The sequence below is a fragment of the Vombatus ursinus genome, unplaced genomic scaffold (assembly GCF_900497805.2).
Source record: "Vombatus ursinus unplaced genomic scaffold, bare-nosed wombat genome assembly UNPS02014775.1, whole genome shotgun sequence".
NCBI classification, from domain to species: domain Eukaryota; kingdom Metazoa; phylum Chordata; class Mammalia; order Diprotodontia; family Vombatidae; genus Vombatus; species Vombatus ursinus.
Genome location: NW_020954553.1, coordinates 8,043,895 through 8,058,849, shown reverse-complemented (window position 1 = coordinate 8,058,849; position 14,955 = coordinate 8,043,895). Strand labels below are relative to the sequence as shown.

Sequence of the window (14,955 nt, the reverse complement as noted above, 5' to 3'; positions counted from 1 at the left end):
AGAGAGAGAAAGAGATAATGTCTTCAAGCAGAAGCTGAATCACAGATTTAGAACTGGACGAGACCTTCCAGATTACCTGGACCAAATTTGAGGTCTTCAGAGGGTCTTCAGAGGGAGAGGGACTTCCCAAGCCCAAACAAAGTTTAAAAAGCAGAACTGAGATTTGAACCAATTCTTAGGGATGGTATAGAGGGGACTGTTGCTCTAATGATTGGACTAGGTAATCAAAGTCTCCCCTGGTAATTGGGGTAAAATCCCCTAGTCTGCCTCCCAGCTTCCAACTGCCACTTTTGGCTTCTGATGACTGACTAGAATGGGGAGGTAGGAGTTAAGCCTCTTGTCTTCAATAGTCAGGGCTTCTATCCCCTCCCTTCTCTGCCCTAACTGCCTAGCAACGGCTGAGCGTCCCTGGCCAGCTTAGGGCAGCTGCTGCACCATGGCTTCCACTGCTCCTGGGCCTCCTACGGCCAAGAAGGTGGTAGTATACCGGAATGGTGACCCCTTCTCCCCAGGGCGAAGGTTGGTGATCACCCACCGCCGTTTCCCCACTTTTGAGGCATTTCTTAATGAGGTGACTACTGCCATACAGGCTCCTCTGGCCATTCGTACCCTGTACACCCCCCAGCATGGCCACATCATCACTGATTTGTCGGAGCTTCAGAGTGGTGGAGAGTATGTTGCTGCCGGCTTTGAGCGTTTCCGGAGGTTGCCGTGAGTTGGGGCCAGGGGACCTTTGGGGCAGCTAGAGATTATTATCTATTATCCCACCCACACCAAAGACTCTAGAAAATTCTCCTTGACTCAGTTCGTCTGCCATCATTCCCCTCCTTAGCTCACAAGACACTGCTTTCTGTCTGTGGGTCTAGTTTACATGCCCTGTAGTTTACATGCCTCAATATCAGACTGAGAACTCCCCAAGGCTAAAGGCTGTTTCTTCCCCTGGATGGCATATGCTGTGGTGATTGGTGTTGGCCAAAATAGGGATCCATGAGTGGAGAAACTGGGCTGGCCATGGATGCCCCAAAAGCCAACCTCACTGATCCTGAACCATTAGGCCTTTCCACCTTTGAAGGGGAGATACTGGAGGCCTAGGCTTAGATCAGAGAATGTAACTTAGATTAATACTCATTGCCAAAATCAGACCTGGTAGCAACTCACCTCAAAAGCCAAAGAAAATCAGGCTGCAAGTAGGTGAAAAATCCATCAGGATGGAAAAAAAAATTGAACAGGACTGTCCCAGACCCCTTTCTGATGTCCAAAGGTTCAAGACTCAGCCATATGACACAGCCATAGTGCCAAAAAACTCAAGCCACATGACTGTATAAAGGAGAGTAGGGGGAGAAGTGGGTGGTACTGGGAAGTGGTGCCATGACCCAGGAGGTGACCACATTTTCTGTGTCTTCCAGCTATATCTACCTTGGAGGGGAAGAACCAGGCAGGAAAAACATCAGGTTCCTGGTGGGTTCTGGGGAAGAAACTGTTTATGCTGTCCCTTTCTCTCACCCATGTTTGCCCCCCCGCCCCAACATTTTGGACTTAGTAGGCTCCTAGGGCTATGAATATGTGTCTGCTGCTGTGTTGGGTACAGCTTCAACTTTCACATGGAAAAGCACTGGCTTTGGAGTAATGGGGACCAGTTTTCATCTTACCAGGGGTCACTTCCTTTGTGACCTTGGAGAAGATATTTACCCCCCCCTTGGGCCTCAGTTTCTTCAGGAGGGGGTTATCAAATGAGCACTATCATTTGTCCCGGCCCCCCCCCGCCCCAATTCCCCAGGTTTCAGCTGGGTGTGAGCAACAAAGCAGACTGAGGTGTAGGGAGCAGGATGAGCTGCCTGGAACCTGTCAGGTTTGGCTGATTAGAATCAGAGGATGATGATATATATTCTAACTAGAAGGAACCATCCACAGGCCAACAAGGGTAAGGAAATGCCAGAAGTTAGGAGAGCTGGGCCTGAGACTGGGCCAGCTCAGAGGCCCCAGCTCCTCACCACCCCCTTTTGGACAATCTAGCAGAAAAGGCTCTAGGTTTGGAGTCGGCCCTACGGCAGAGTGCTTGGCGCTGCCACATCCCTTCGCTTCTGTGATACTCGGCAGCGCCATCGGCAGTAGGTACCTTTAAGCAGCATTGTGAGGATCATGGGTTTAGGAGCTGAGGGGGCCCTCAGACGCCATCTAGTCCAAACCCCTCCTTTTACAGGGAGAAAACTGGGGCCCAGAGAAGTGGCAAAGGTGACTCCAAATCTACTGCTTTCTCCTCTATACCAGGCTGGGCCAATGAGGTGACGTGGGTAAAGCTCTTTGCCCACCATGAAGCACTGTGTAACTGTCAGCTATTATTTTATCAGGCTCCTCCAACTCTCCCAAGACCAAATTATGGGTCTCCTGGAAGGAGGATCCCAGCCTCGGCCTCTTGCACCATTCAGTGAGTGCTGAGGACATTGTGGGAGTGGAATGGGAGTGAGGGCCAAGGGACACTCTGCTGAAGAGAGAGCTGGCCTGTCCAGCCATGGCAGACTCCCTTTTCATTGGCCCATCAAGGGTCTTCCCCCCCCATGCTGGTTTGGAGGTGAACTTCTAAGGCCCACAATGGCAGGCCACACAGAGCTTTGTGGGTGGGGTGGAGGGCAGGGCAAGGAGCGGAGTCTTCCCTCTCAGACCTTTGTTCTGTTCTCCTAGGGTATTCAGAAATGGCGACCTGCTTAGCCCCCCTTTTAGCCTGCACCTGTCCCTTGCCTCCCGTCAGGACTTTGGAGCAGTGTTGAGGCAACTGACTGAGAAGGCCAAGCTGAAGGGCAGGGCAGTGAGCAGGTAGGTGCTGGCCAGGGGGGCACAAAGCAGTGTCTTTGGTGGCTCTCATGGACTTGGTCCTGGCACCTAGTGGCCAATAGAGGGAAATTCAGGTCCAGAAAAGTGAAGTGAATTGCCCAAGATCACCTCATGAAGCCGAGGCCAGTCGTTAGGTTTCCAGACTTCTTAATCACTGCACTGCAGGGCGGAAGGATCCTAGGATTCAGGGCTAGAAGGAACCTTTGGGTGGTCACCTTAGTTCAACCCCCATTTACAAATGAGGAAATGAGATTTAAACTTGGTCTCTTGCTCCAAATCCTAGGGAAGAAAGGCCATGCAGTCCAATGGAAAGGGCTCTGGCTTTTGAGTCCAAGGACTTGGGTCCAAATCCTCATCTGTGAGCAAGTCAGTAAACTCCAGCAGCTCCCTATTGCCTTCAGAATCAAATACAAAATTCTCGGGGACTCAAAGCCTTTCATGACCTATCCCCCTCCTATCTTTCCAGTCTTCTTACACCTGACTCTCCAAAGACATTGGCCTCCTAGCTGATCCTTGAACTGAACACTCCATCTCTGGTCCTTGGGCATTTTCTCTAGCTGTCCCCCATGGCTACAATGCTCTTGCTCAGTGCCTGACCTCCCTGGCTTCCTTTAAGCCCTAACTAAAATTCCACCTTTTACAGAATGCCTTCTCCAACTACTCTTAATTCCAGTGCTTTGTTAATTATTTATTTCCTACTTATCCCATATATAGCTTGCTTTCCACATTTTTTTCCACCATCTCCTCTATTAGATTATAAACTCCTTTACATTAGAGGCTGTCTTTTGCTTCTTTTTGTATCCCCAGCACTTAGCACGGTGCCTGACACATAGTAGGCACTTAATAGTCATTTATTGATTGACCTCTTACTTGCTTGGATTAGACAGTCTGTAAGGTCTAGAGCTCTAAATCAGATTCTAGTGGTGTGAAGGATGTTGGCTTACTACACTAGCATTGTCATACAACTCTAGGAAGCATTTTCTCCGGCTGTCTCTGAAGGTATGCCCCTGTGAGGAGCAGCCCTTTACTTTCTCTCCTCCAGACTCTGCACACTGGAAGGCACGCCAGTGTTGGGCGGAGAAGCCCTGGTGAATGGCGGTTACTATGTGGCTGTATCAGAGGATGCGTATAAGGCCCTGCCCTACCTGGAGCTTCTGGTGCCAAGCCCCTCCCTGCCTGGTGGCTTCTGGTATATTAGGGTTTGGGAGGTACAACCACGAGTTGGGGATGGATGGGCAGTGAGGGGAGAGATCCCCACCTCAGGCTCCCAGCCCTTTGGGTCTCCTGAATCAGCCGTCTGCTCCAGTCTTTCTCTTGTGTGTTACAGGCGCCCACCAAGCCTTGAGCCTAGAGCCTACAGGCACAAGGTAGGTTAAGTGAGACAGCCAGGGAAGGGTGGAAAGGGCATAATGGTGAAGTTCAAAGAGGAGGTGATTGATAAAGCAGAGAAAGGCCCTGGAAATTCCTAGAGCCAAGTCATTTTACATATGAGGAAACAGACTCAGAGCAAGTCACACACTATCTAGTGGCAGATACAGGTCTCAAGCTCAGGTGTACTGAGTCCAGGAGCTGCCTTTAACATCGTCCCTGTGACTAAGGCCACCCATACGGATGGTACCTTGTCCACGTCCAAAGACATTAGGAATGATACCTGCAAATATGCAGGTATCAGGACTGCGGGAATTGGACAGGTCGAAGCTGTGTCCCAGCCTGGTCACAGGAGATGTAGACCATGGTCTTCCCTCCCCCAGGCAGATATCTTCAGGGCTCCTGCGGCCCAGCTCTCCAGGAAGGAATCCTCCATTTCCTTTGCCAGACCTAGGTTGGCCCGACCTCATCTGAGAAGGCGCCCCCTACTTCAGCCTGGTAAGTTGTCCCTCAGTCCCTTGTGACAACCCTGTGAGCTAGGTGCAAGAGAGAGAGTGAGGCCCATTTTACAAATAAGGAAACTGACGCTTGGAGAGGCTAGTATAAGACTTAAGATGGGATTCAAACCTAGGTCTTCCAAACTCTGTTCAGCACCCTTTTAACACCACCTACAAATTGTTCTCCTCCTCACACACTTACCCTACAGGAGGGGAGGAAAGGGGATCTCCAGAAATCTAGAAAGGAGCAGTTTGCGTGTGGGCCCCAGGTCCAGTGTTGTCTAATCCCCAAGGTCTCCCTGCCCTTTATATCTTCTAGTATGGGCTGGAAATGGACAGCTGGTCCCAAGCTGTGCTCCAACAAGGAAACTGCTGAACCTCTCTGAGGCTCGGGTTCCCTTCTTTTGAAGTTACTCTCCTTGAGGGGTGGGAAGGAAAGTGCTTTGTAAACTGAGATGTAAATATGAGGTATCACACCTGCTACCTCTAATGGTGGGATTTCAGGTACCTGAGTGGGGCAGAAGATGCCCTCATTTTGGTTATGGATATAACCAGTGACGTAGAAACCTCTCTTGTTTCTTAATCCCATGAGCCTCTTTGGTGGCCAAAAACATAACTGAGGAAAGCAGTCAGTATGGGGAAGGAGACAGTTGAAAAAAAGACTAATTTAGAGAAAAAGGAGGAAAGAGTCCTTGGCTGTGGGCCAGAGGTGAGGAGGGGAACCTAGGGGCTTGGAGGGGGAGTCCTGGCCACAGCTGCTTTTTTCCAGTTCCTGTGTGGTCTCAATACAGGGTCAACATATACCCCCTCCTTCCTCATAGGAGAAAGGAGTGTATATGGCGCACCCCACACCAGGAGGGAACTGGCAGGGGCCCAGGAAGTGGAGGAGGACGGGACTACCTTGACAGAGGTGCCCTTGGATCAGGTGTGAGCTCTGTGTCCTTAGAATGGAACAGCTATAGAGTGACACGGAACAGCCGTGTAGATAGTCCCACAATCTAGCCAAGGTGAAGCAAAGTGCTCAAAACGAGGCATCCGAAGGTCTGGGTTCTAATCCTGGCTCTGCCACCACACTGAAACGGATCTCTATTCCCATCGGCTTGGGAGTTCCCTTCAGTGCCCCTCTGGTGAGCCTGGGGGCATTCTTCCATAACTTCACCACTAGGGCTCCAGTGGAGCATTCTGGCTCTCCACTGGGCCCTGTCACCTTGAGCAAATCTTTCCACATCTTTCCACAGCAATTTAATCCCTTCATCTGTACAGTGAATTTGTGAACCACATGGTCTCCAGGGTCCCTTTGCAGCTCTGATAGGTTAAGGGGCCTCTGCTCTGGGACCCAGATTGGCTCCCTTCTGGCTGACTGATCTTTCTCTTCCAGAGGGCTGCAGAAATGGTAGAAGAAGCCTGTTTCTTGGAAAATGCTGCTTAGGGTAGGTGGTGTAGAACTAAACTTGGATGACATTCCAGAAAACCCAGAAGCCCAGCCCAACCTCCTTCCCTCCCTGCCTTTTCCCGGCCCCCAGCCAGCATTCCATCAGCAGCCATGGCACAGCCTTTTATTGAACCAACCCACCCTCTTCTGCTGTGGCCCCCCAATCTCCTGCCAGGATCTCAGCTGGAGATCCACAGGCCTTTCTAGTCTGCCTGGCCCACCAACCTGCAGTGAGCCTGCCCAAGGAGGGAAAGCCTCTGCTTCCAGGGGAAAGGAAGGGTTACCTTCCTCCACTTTGTGAAGCCTGATACGAGGTGGAGTGGGAAGGACACAGGGGCATACACGCTTTAGGAGAGGCTTTGTCCTAATAAAGAAAATAGTTTTCTCTCTTTCTGGGTTATCTGATCCTTATTTACCCTTTTCTCCAGACCATATCCCACTCTAAAGACTGGACCAGGAAAAAGTTAGAGGAGCAAAAGCTGGTGATGAAGCCTCTTGGTCTAGGGCATAAGGGGCCCCCTCCAGGGCTGCTGATGGGGAGGCGAAGGAAGGCATTTAACTGACTGCAGCACCTGTGGGCTCTGACTCACCAGCAGCCCCAACCCACATCAGCTCACTCCAAGGCTCAGAAAGTCCTTAAGTTTGAGCTTGACGAACACTCTGCACCTGACACCCAGGGTGCTCTGCACAAACCACAATATTGGCTGGAGGCCAAGGTCATGAGAGAGGTTGGGTCATACAATGAAGGGGGAGGGGGGGGGAGTTTCCAAGGCATGAAACTTCGGGCTCAAAGTGGTGAAGTCTCTGAGCCCACCTCCTCCCCATTAGGCTTCACTGAATCACAGAGGAAGAGGCCACTGCCAAGGAGAAGTCAAAGACAGCCTTCTCAAGGAAAGCTCAATCGTAGGTGGCTCAAGATCCCCCAGCCCAGGGTTCCCTGCTCCAATGCTCCGTCGTCTCTGGGTGGGGCTGGCCACAGGATCCTGTTGTTATTCTGTCTTGCCCACTGAACTTGCAATGCAGAGCATGATTCCGGAGACGGTGAGCACCATTCCCAGGGCAGGCCCTGGGTCAATCAATCAGTCAATCAATATCAAGCACCTACTATGTGCTAGACACTGGGCTAAGTGCTGGGACAGAAAAGAAAGGGACACAAGATGGGGTCTTCTCATGCTCCACAATTCCCTACCCTGACTGTAGGGAAAGAAGGGGGAGGTGTGCTAAGAGAAATATCAGAGACTGGATTCCCCCCAAAGACTATGGGTTTTCAAAATGCACAGAAGTCACCCAGCTTGGGCACCTAAGAGCCTGGCAAGTGATTTCTCCCCAGGAGTGGTCTTACTTACATTTTCCACCAATGTCTTCCCCAAGGAACTTCCCGACAACCAGGGTGACCACAAGAGCCAGGGAGTTACTGATGGGCACAGCCAGGGACAGATCTGGAGGGGAACATTTTGATATTCCCTGGGGTCCACTCTAAAGCAGGAAAAGTGTTCCCTGCCCTCATAAAGATCTTGGTCTAATAGGAGGGATGTGGGTGTTCATCTAGGTTAGAAAGACAGAGTGATGGACTTGGAGTCAGGAAAACCCAGGCTAGGACCCTGCCTCAGACACCCATTTCTGGACAAGTCACTTAAACCTCCTTTCCCATCAGCTTCCTTGTCAGTATAACTGAGATAAGGACAGCACCTACCTCAAAGGGTGTTGTGAGGATCCAGTGAGCTACTGTGTGTGAAGTGCATTGCAAACCTTCGGGAAGCTACAGAAATGCCAGCTATTATACTTTTAAAGAGAGACACATATAGAGCTCTGACAGCTAAGCAAAAACACAACAATGTAGAAACTTGGTCAACAGGAGTGCAGCTGAATCCAAGCCTCATTTCTAATTTACTCTTGGGGGGGATCAAGTCCTTAAGAATACTAATGTTTTAAGAACTCGCAACCTTTCACACTGAAGTCACATGGTGCTCACAGTCTCTGAACTCAGATTCTGCAGGGCAAATTCAGTAAGCTAGACATAGTAACAACAGATCCCCCTCCACTTGCCTCATCCCAAATAGAAATTAGAAAGACTTTAAGGCAAGCTGTGGTTAGAAAACCAGCCTAGCCAGGTATAGCAGCATGGGGAATGGATGAAGCAACTCATAAAGGTCATCTCCTAAGTCCCGGAAGGAGTGTCCATACCACATTAATGAAGTTAGGGATCTTTTAAAAGTAAGGAAATATGCTGCAGTCTTCTAGGGGTGGAGGAATAATTTATGCTTTTTGGTTAACACCACAGAATAAAGAAAATGACAAGAATAAACAAAACATTGTTGTCAATAAAGGACCTGAGTAGAGGGTAATGTGAAGAAGGCCTGGGAAGCACTATTTGCTTGCATGTAAGTCAAATGTAAGAGTAGAAGATCTGTCCAAGAAGCAAAGAATTCTTTAGTGGTGCCATCTTGCTCTCCAAATATTCAATGGATCTGTGGTCCCATGAGGGTATTCTCCTCGATGATGCAGATGCAACTCAGCCATGCCTGCCTATCCCGTACAACCCATGAACCCATTCCCTCCTGTTCAATTGGTTTTGCATCCCTTTGGCTAGCAGATCATAGGTTTAGAGGTGGAAGGGATATGAGAGGTCACTCTTGAACAATACCATCATTTTACAGATGAGAAAATGGGCTCAAAGAGGTTAAGTGTCTTGCCCAAGGTCACACATGTTAGCAGAAATAGGATTCCAACTTAGGTCTCCCAACATCAAATCCAAGGCTTTGTTTTGTACCACACTGATAAGACTGAACTGTGGAGTTCAGGACTGAATCCATCTCTCATACTCACAATGCCTGTGAATTGCCAAGGTTACTAGGGTGGGAAGCCCAATCCTACAATGTAGCATAGTTACAGCTGCTAAGGAGGGAAGTGAAGAAAGAGAAATTAAACTGCTAAATGAACCACTCTGGAAGGTATCTTGGAGCCCCTGTTGGATGCCGATTAGCCATACCCCACCCAGATGACCAGCCATCAAAACAGAGACACACCTACCTGTTGATGACAGGGTAAGGTAGTAGATCAGGGAGCCACATTGGTTGAGGCAAAGGGGCACCAGATACTGGGATTGAGGGTAAGAGAAAAGCTAGGGTCAGTACACAAGGCAGCATAGAATCATCTGAGGGGTTGTCTTCCAGGCAAGGGAAATGGAAAGTCATGCTAATAATGGCATCCCTCTTCCTGATAGGAAGCTTGGGCGTGGAAAGAGGTAGGCAACTGAAGAACTGATGACAAACTCGGCCTCACATCTGGTCAAATGCACTGAGTCTTTAGCCAACTTAGGATTGCAGAAGTTAGAACTGGAAGGGACCTTATGATGAAACTGAGACTCAGAGGGGAGAAAAGCCTCTTCCATCATCACACAGGTAGTAAGCAACAGTCAAGGTTAAGACAGGATCCCAAATCCAGAAGGAGCCCTTTCTCCCACATACACCACGGCTCCTTTTAGCCCCATCTCGTGGACTTGCTTTTTCTTACTAAAGGATTAGGCCCCCGGATGAACCTGGAGAATCCAAGTCCGAGAAAGCTCCCCCCCCTTCACGTGATCCCCAGGCCCTACCTGGTAGTTGAAAAACAAGTACTTCATCTCCTGCAGAAGCTGCTCTAGCCGGTTCCCCTCCAGCACCGGCTCCATGTTGCCTGTGGCCCTCTTCAGCAGCGGGTTGGAGCCTCCCCACAACACTGCCACCAGCACCAGGGCACAGACTTGCCCTAGGAGAGGAAAGGGAGCCTGTCACTCACCCTCCAGGGCCCAGACCCCCCTCTCCCCCATCTCTGGTAAGGGCTGCGCGGTGTTGCGAACAGAGCAATGAGCGGGGAGGGCCCGCTTCCGGCACCAGCTACCTGTGTCGCCCTGAGCCAGCCAATGAGCCTCGGTTTCTCCATCTGTAAAATGGAGGTAATAGCAATCCCCAAGGAGGCGTCATCCAAGGGCTCCTATGAAACACCTGATTAAAGCGCTCTGCGCTAGTTGTCATTATTATTATAGAGGAGGAAACTGAGATAGGAACACAGGTAGGGGGAGGGGCTCAGAATTCCTCACCCAGAGTCGCCGCCATGACAACACCGGAAATGGAAGGCTTCCACTTCCGCTGCCGGCCCGGCGCCGTGACCCGGAAGTTCAGGCTCGCTCTCTTCCGGTAGGTCTTCATGCTGCTGCGCAGATCTGTGGTGCCGGTGCGGTCGCTGCAGCCGCCGCGATGGTGAGTCCGGTTGGGGAGGGCGAAGCAAGGAGGGATGGGGGCCGAGGGGTCGGAGCAGGGCTGCCCCCCAAGTCCGTGCCTTGACAGTGACCCCCCCGGCCGGTGCCGTCCCCAGAAGCCGATCCTGCTCCAGGGCCACGAGCGATCAATCACGCAGATCAAATACAACCGCGAGGGAGACCTGCTCTTCACTGTGGCCAAGGACCCTGTGAGCATGCGCTGCCCGGCGGGGGAAGGGGGGCAGAGGCCGGGGCGGGGGGGGGCGGGGAGTGGGGGAGCGGGACGGGACTAAGGGAGAGGTGGGAGGGAAGCAGCTAGGGCGGGGCTGCATGGCAGATTGGAGGAGTGGGGAAACTGAGGCACTTAGGGTTTTAATGTGGTTGGTGTAGGCACCTCGGTGTCCCAGTGGGTAGAGCGCTGCCAAGTTCAAATCCAGCCTCAGAACTTTATTCACTCTGACCCTGGACAAGTCAGCAAACTTTGTTTTCTCGTCTGTAAAAGGGGGACAGTGATATCACTTAACCTCGACCAGGTGGCTGGTTGTGAGGCTGGGATCAGATCAAGTGTGTAAGGCATTTTGTAAACATTAAGGAGCTTCTATAAATGTTAGTTATGGTTATTAATACTTTCTGCCCATTTTACACATCAGGGGTCTGTGGGCCAGGTCTGGAACTCTGTTGTCCTGATTTTGGGGTTCTTCCTACTATACAAACCTTCCCTATTGCTACTTGGGTTATGCTACCCTTCCAATTTGCTCACAAACAGTTAACACCATTGTCACACACCTCCAGCCCATAGCCCGTATCATTCCAAACTGATTTGCTCAGACAGGGAGGATTCCTTGTCTTTGGGCATAGATGGTGGCAGGGTTGGTTCGGCTTTACTCGGGAAGTGGGTTTTTTGTTGCTTTTTTGGTTTTTTTTTTTAACTTTCTCTTGACTCAAAACAGAGGGAGGGTTAGTGTGGTGCTACCTGAGGAGGCCACTGCCCTCTGGAGAAATGGGGTCCTGTGTGCCAGGTGGAGTCAGTACACTGAACACTAGGTCAGATTTAAGAACTAAGCTAGAAAATTTGCCTGCTGAGGTAGAATCAGCATCAGTAAATGAAGTTGGTTATAGAAGCGACCACCTTGAGGGAGGACATGTGAATGGTTTGGGGCACCAGGGAGACACAAACATATAACTGAATAGCTATTAATATACTGTATTAATAGCTTAGTAGCTATGAAATCTTAAAAGTATGCTAAAACTTTTGAGTACCCCATTCAAGATACAAATCTGTTCTTGAGTCATTTGTTTGGAGTGTCATAGGACGCAATTTGATCTTAAAAGCCCACTCACACCACATTTCGCACGGACTTGGTTAGGGAGTTTCCTTGGTGGGGAGGCAGGAGTGAGAGAAGGGGGGATAGAGTCTATGGAAGACTGGGAGAGGGAGAAGCAAAGGGTGAGAGCAGGCTGGAGGCTGCTGGAAGGCTCCCAGGGAAGGGAGGGTTTTTACTTTTTTCCTGGTTACCCCTTCGAGGGGGTGGGTACAAACTAACTAATGTCTTTGCATCACCAGATTGTCAATGTGTGGTACTCAGTAAATGGAGAGAGGCTGGGCACCTACACTGGGCACACTGGAGCTGTGTGGTGTGTGGACGCTGATTGTATCCTCTAATGTTGCTGTCTTAGAGATTTTCTGTTGATCAAAGACAGAGATGTCTGGCCGCAGGGGTTGTTAGACGGTTTAGAAATTTAGACAATCTCTCCCCGACGAGTGAAAAGGGTGGCAGATGAATTTGATAACATTCCCTAACAACTTCTCCAGGGGACACCAAACATGTCCTCACCGGCTCTGCCGACAACAGCTGCCGCCTCTGGGATTGTGAGACAGGTAATTGATGATCTACTACTATCAGGGCCCCCACCTTACTGACTTGGCCTTGATCTGACCTTGGCCTGACAACTTGGAGTTGGTCAGTTGGGAGTGGGCTTGACTGGTGTTAAGGGGGTATTGGGTACCTAATAGACTCAGAGAATATCAGAATTGGAAAGGGACTTGGGAACCTGTAGTCCAGCTTTCTCCTTTCATGAAGGAGAAAACTGAAGCCCAGAGAGGGGGGAGTTACTTGGCCAAAGTCACAAGGTTAGGAGCAGGTCTAGGCCCAGAACCCAGTTCTTCTGGCTTCCTGCTCTTTCCCACACATCATGCTGCCTTCTCTAGGCTGATTATTTGATGTCTCCTTTTTCATGGCTCCCAGCATCAGCTTAGAAGGCAATGCCCATTCTGGAGAGGAGCCTTCATAGATTAGTGGACTATTTTGCCAGGTTGAACCTATTTCTAGGTGGCCAGATGATTCGTCAGAAAGTTCAGGCTTCCTGTTCCTGACATTCCCCTCCCAGGTTGGAGGAAACAGTTACCTAGTGTGATCTCAGGCTTCAGGGATATACGTCTGGTGTCCAGTGTGAGGGAAACAGATTTTACCTCAGTTTAAGAAAAAGCTTGTTAGCAGTGAGAGTCAGCTCAGTGTAAAATGGGCTGCCTTAGGAGACTGGGAGGGCTTCAGCAGAGGACGAACGGTCAGTTGTGAGGGATCTGGAAAGCATTGCTGCTCGTGCATGTTTTGGAGTTGGTGACCTCTGAGAGTCTTTGACAAGGATACTTGAGACTGGGGGGGTGGGGGGGAGAGATTTGGTACTGCCTCATTTAATCTCTTGTTCTCAAAGTTGAGCCCAATCTCCTGGTCATTTTCACCAGTGAAGCAATAAAGATTGGTAGAGAGGCAGCTGGGGCCTATAGGGGGCTGAGGGATAGAAGGAGCAGTTAGACAACCTGTACCCATCCCTAGGGAAGCAGCTGGCTCTGCTGAAGACCAACTCAGCTGTCCGTACATGTGGATTTGACTTTGGAGGCAACATCATCATGTTCTCCACGGACAAGCAGATGGGGTACCAGTGCTTTGTCAGTTTCTTTGATCTCCGGGACCCCAGCCAGATTGGTAAGGACATATGGGTGAGGATCCAGGGACTCAGAGAGTGGAGGGGACCTAATGTAGCCTGGGGCCAGTCTTCAGTCTTCACCATCTATCTATTCCCTACCCCCTAAACAGATAGCAATGAACCATACATGAAGATCCCCTGTAATGCTGATGCCAAGATCACAAGTGCTGTGTGGGGACCCTTGGGGGAGTGCATCATTGCTGGCCATGAAAATGGGGAGCTCAATCAGTACAGTGCTAAGGTGAGGACTGGGGAGGCAGGGAAATGGAAAGGGTGAGGGTAGGAGGATCAGTATCTGGGGAGTGTGGCTGGGGGACGGGAGGAGATGACAGCTGCCCATTCACCAGAGGGGATAGCCGCTCTGGCCTCCTGCTGCTGGGAAGTGGGGTCATTCACCTTCTGACACACCTTCCCCCACAGTCTGGAGAAGTGATGGTGAATGTCAAGGAGCACTCGAGGCAGATCAACGACATTCAGACATCCCGGGACATGACGATGTTCGTCACCGCTTCTAAGGACAATACAGCCAAGGTGTGGGCTGGGCTCCAAGTGGGCCTGACTGCTCCAAGTCAGGGTCCTTCCCTACTCTTACCTCTCTTTCCCCTTCTAATCTGTGTTTTTAGCTCTTTGACTCCACGACCCTTGAGCACCAAAAAACATTCAGAACGGAGCGACCTGTCAACTCGGCTGCGCTTTCCCCCATCTACGACCACGTAAGGCCACCCCTGGCTCCCCTGCTCATCCGTGGGTCACAGTAAAGGCTGGTAGGGTTGTTTACAAATGGTAGCTCTCAAGGCCACAGCAAAGGAGAACTTCAGAGAGCAGGGGCTGGGTAGGTAGGCCAAGGGGAAGCTTCCAGGGAAAGGGTCCCAAGTTTGATAGGGGAACAGATCTGCAATGTCTAGAGGGTGCACAGATGATGCTACCTCAAGGGGCAGGGCCTGGCCTAAAAGCTAGGTCTGGGCTCCTCCTTTCTGTAGGTAGTCCTGGGCGGTGGGCAGGAGGCCATGGATGTAACCACAACCTCCACCAGAATTGGCAAGTTTGAGGCCAGGTAAGTGGGCTGTTTCCTGGAGGAGGGAGGTCTTGGAGAGTTTACCTAAGGGTGAAGCTTTGATGTCCACATGTGTCCCCTGTTTCCCATCCCCTAGGTTCTTCCACCTTGCCTTTGAAGAGGAGTTTGGAAGAGTCAAGGGTCACTTTGGCCCCATCAACAGTGTTGCTTTCCATCCTGATGGCAAGAGGTAAATATCCTTTGGGGTGGGGTTCAGACAAGGGTGACTAGACCCATAAACTACCCACTGGCATCTGCTCTTGGTCTCAATTTGTCTCAGTGAGGGGGTCCTTCAATACATACACAGGCCTGTCTAACTGCCGTCACCCTCTCCTTGCAGCTACAGCAGTGGTGGAGAGGATGGCTATGTCCGAATTCACTATTTCGATCCACAATACTTTGAGTTTGAGTTTGAGGCATGAGGAGTGGAAACTGGAGTCTCCTGAACCTTCTGCTCTCTGATTACTGAGTTGTGGACACTAAAAAATAAACCAGATGGAATATGACAATGGTCTTCTTGTCCTTTGGAGAGCGGTGGGTTGGGCAGGGCTTA

At 50.6% G+C, this 14,955-nt stretch overlaps 3 protein-coding genes across 12 annotated transcripts in view; 2 read left to right on the top strand and 1 right to left on the bottom strand.

Annotated features, from left to right (window-relative positions):
• The window catches only part of TMEM234 (transmembrane protein 234), a 16,929-nt gene extending 6,598 nt beyond the window's left edge, over positions 1 to 10,331 (bottom strand). For 2 of the 8 annotated variants that reach the window (XM_027864427.1, XM_027864428.1), the window contains exons 1-3: positions 10,205 to 10,313; positions 9,722 to 9,873; positions 9,157 to 9,223 (exon numbers count right to left, since the gene is read on the bottom strand). In XM_027864427.1, coding sequence (XP_027720228.1) covers positions 9,157 to 9,223; positions 9,722 to 9,873; positions 10,205 to 10,313 — 328 coding nt within the window. Of the gene's footprint in view, positions 1 to 4,267; positions 4,734 to 6,234; positions 7,193 to 7,472; positions 7,566 to 8,361; positions 9,224 to 9,721; positions 9,874 to 10,204 lie in introns of those variants that run through there. The other 6 variants (XM_027864425.1, XM_027864422.1, XM_027864423.1 and 3 more) reach the window with 6 other exon arrangements.
• On the top strand, positions 11 to 6,515 carry DCDC2B (doublecortin domain containing 2B). Of its 3 annotated transcripts, XM_027864417.1 has the most exons (9): positions 11 to 711; positions 1,407 to 1,458; positions 2,349 to 2,425; positions 2,680 to 2,811; positions 3,872 to 4,018; positions 4,157 to 4,196; positions 4,581 to 4,695; positions 5,516 to 5,619; positions 6,073 to 6,515. In XM_027864417.1, the coding sequence occupies exons 1-9, from the start codon at positions 437 to 439 to the stop codon at positions 6,121 to 6,123; spliced, it is 993 nt and encodes a 330-aa protein (XP_027720218.1). In that variant the 5' UTR covers positions 11 to 436; the 3' UTR covers positions 6,124 to 6,515. The 3 variants fall into 3 exon arrangements, with proteins under 3 accessions (XP_027720218.1, XP_027720216.1, XP_027720217.1); XM_027864415.1 differs by having other exon boundaries at positions 3,872 to 4,196; XM_027864416.1 differs by lacking the exon at positions 5,516 to 5,619 and having other exon boundaries at positions 3,872 to 4,196.
• On the top strand, positions 10,238 to 14,911 carry EIF3I (eukaryotic translation initiation factor 3 subunit I). Its single transcript, XM_027864432.1, has 11 exons — positions 10,238 to 10,364; positions 10,480 to 10,572; positions 11,928 to 12,015; positions 12,177 to 12,242; positions 13,198 to 13,347; positions 13,459 to 13,589; positions 13,769 to 13,879; positions 13,972 to 14,061; positions 14,329 to 14,402; positions 14,500 to 14,592; positions 14,743 to 14,911. The coding sequence occupies exons 1-11, from the start codon at positions 10,362 to 10,364 to the stop codon at positions 14,822 to 14,824; spliced, it is 981 nt and encodes a 326-aa protein (XP_027720233.1). The 5' UTR covers positions 10,238 to 10,361; the 3' UTR covers positions 14,825 to 14,911.
• The last annotated feature ends 44 nt before the right edge of the window (positions 14,912 to 14,955 follow it).

What these genes read in the sequence shown, in the direction of transcription:
- DCDC2B (XM_027864415.1), top strand. Translation starts at nt 437, where the DNA reads ATGGCTTCCACTGCTCCTGGGCCTCCTACGGCCAAGAAGGTGGTAGTA. An exon ending in GAGCGTTTCCGGAGGTTGCC is followed by an intron (nt 712 to 1,406) that starts GTGAGTTGGGGC and finishes TGTGTCTTCCAG; the next exon opens with CTATATCTACCTTGGAGGGG. An exon ending in TCGGCCTCTTGCACCATTCA is followed by an intron (nt 2,426 to 2,679) that starts GTGAGTGCTGAG and finishes CTGTTCTCCTAG; the next exon opens with GGTATTCAGAAATGGCGACC.
- EIF3I (XM_027864432.1), top strand. An exon ending in TCACTGTGGCCAAGGACCCT is followed by an intron (nt 10,573 to 11,927) that starts GTGAGCATGCGC and finishes TTGCATCACCAG; the next exon opens with ATTGTCAATGTGTGGTACTC. An exon ending in GTGGTGTGTGGACGCTGATT is followed by an intron (nt 12,016 to 12,176) that starts GTATCCTCTAAT and finishes CAACTTCTCCAG; the next exon opens with GGGACACCAAACATGTCCTC.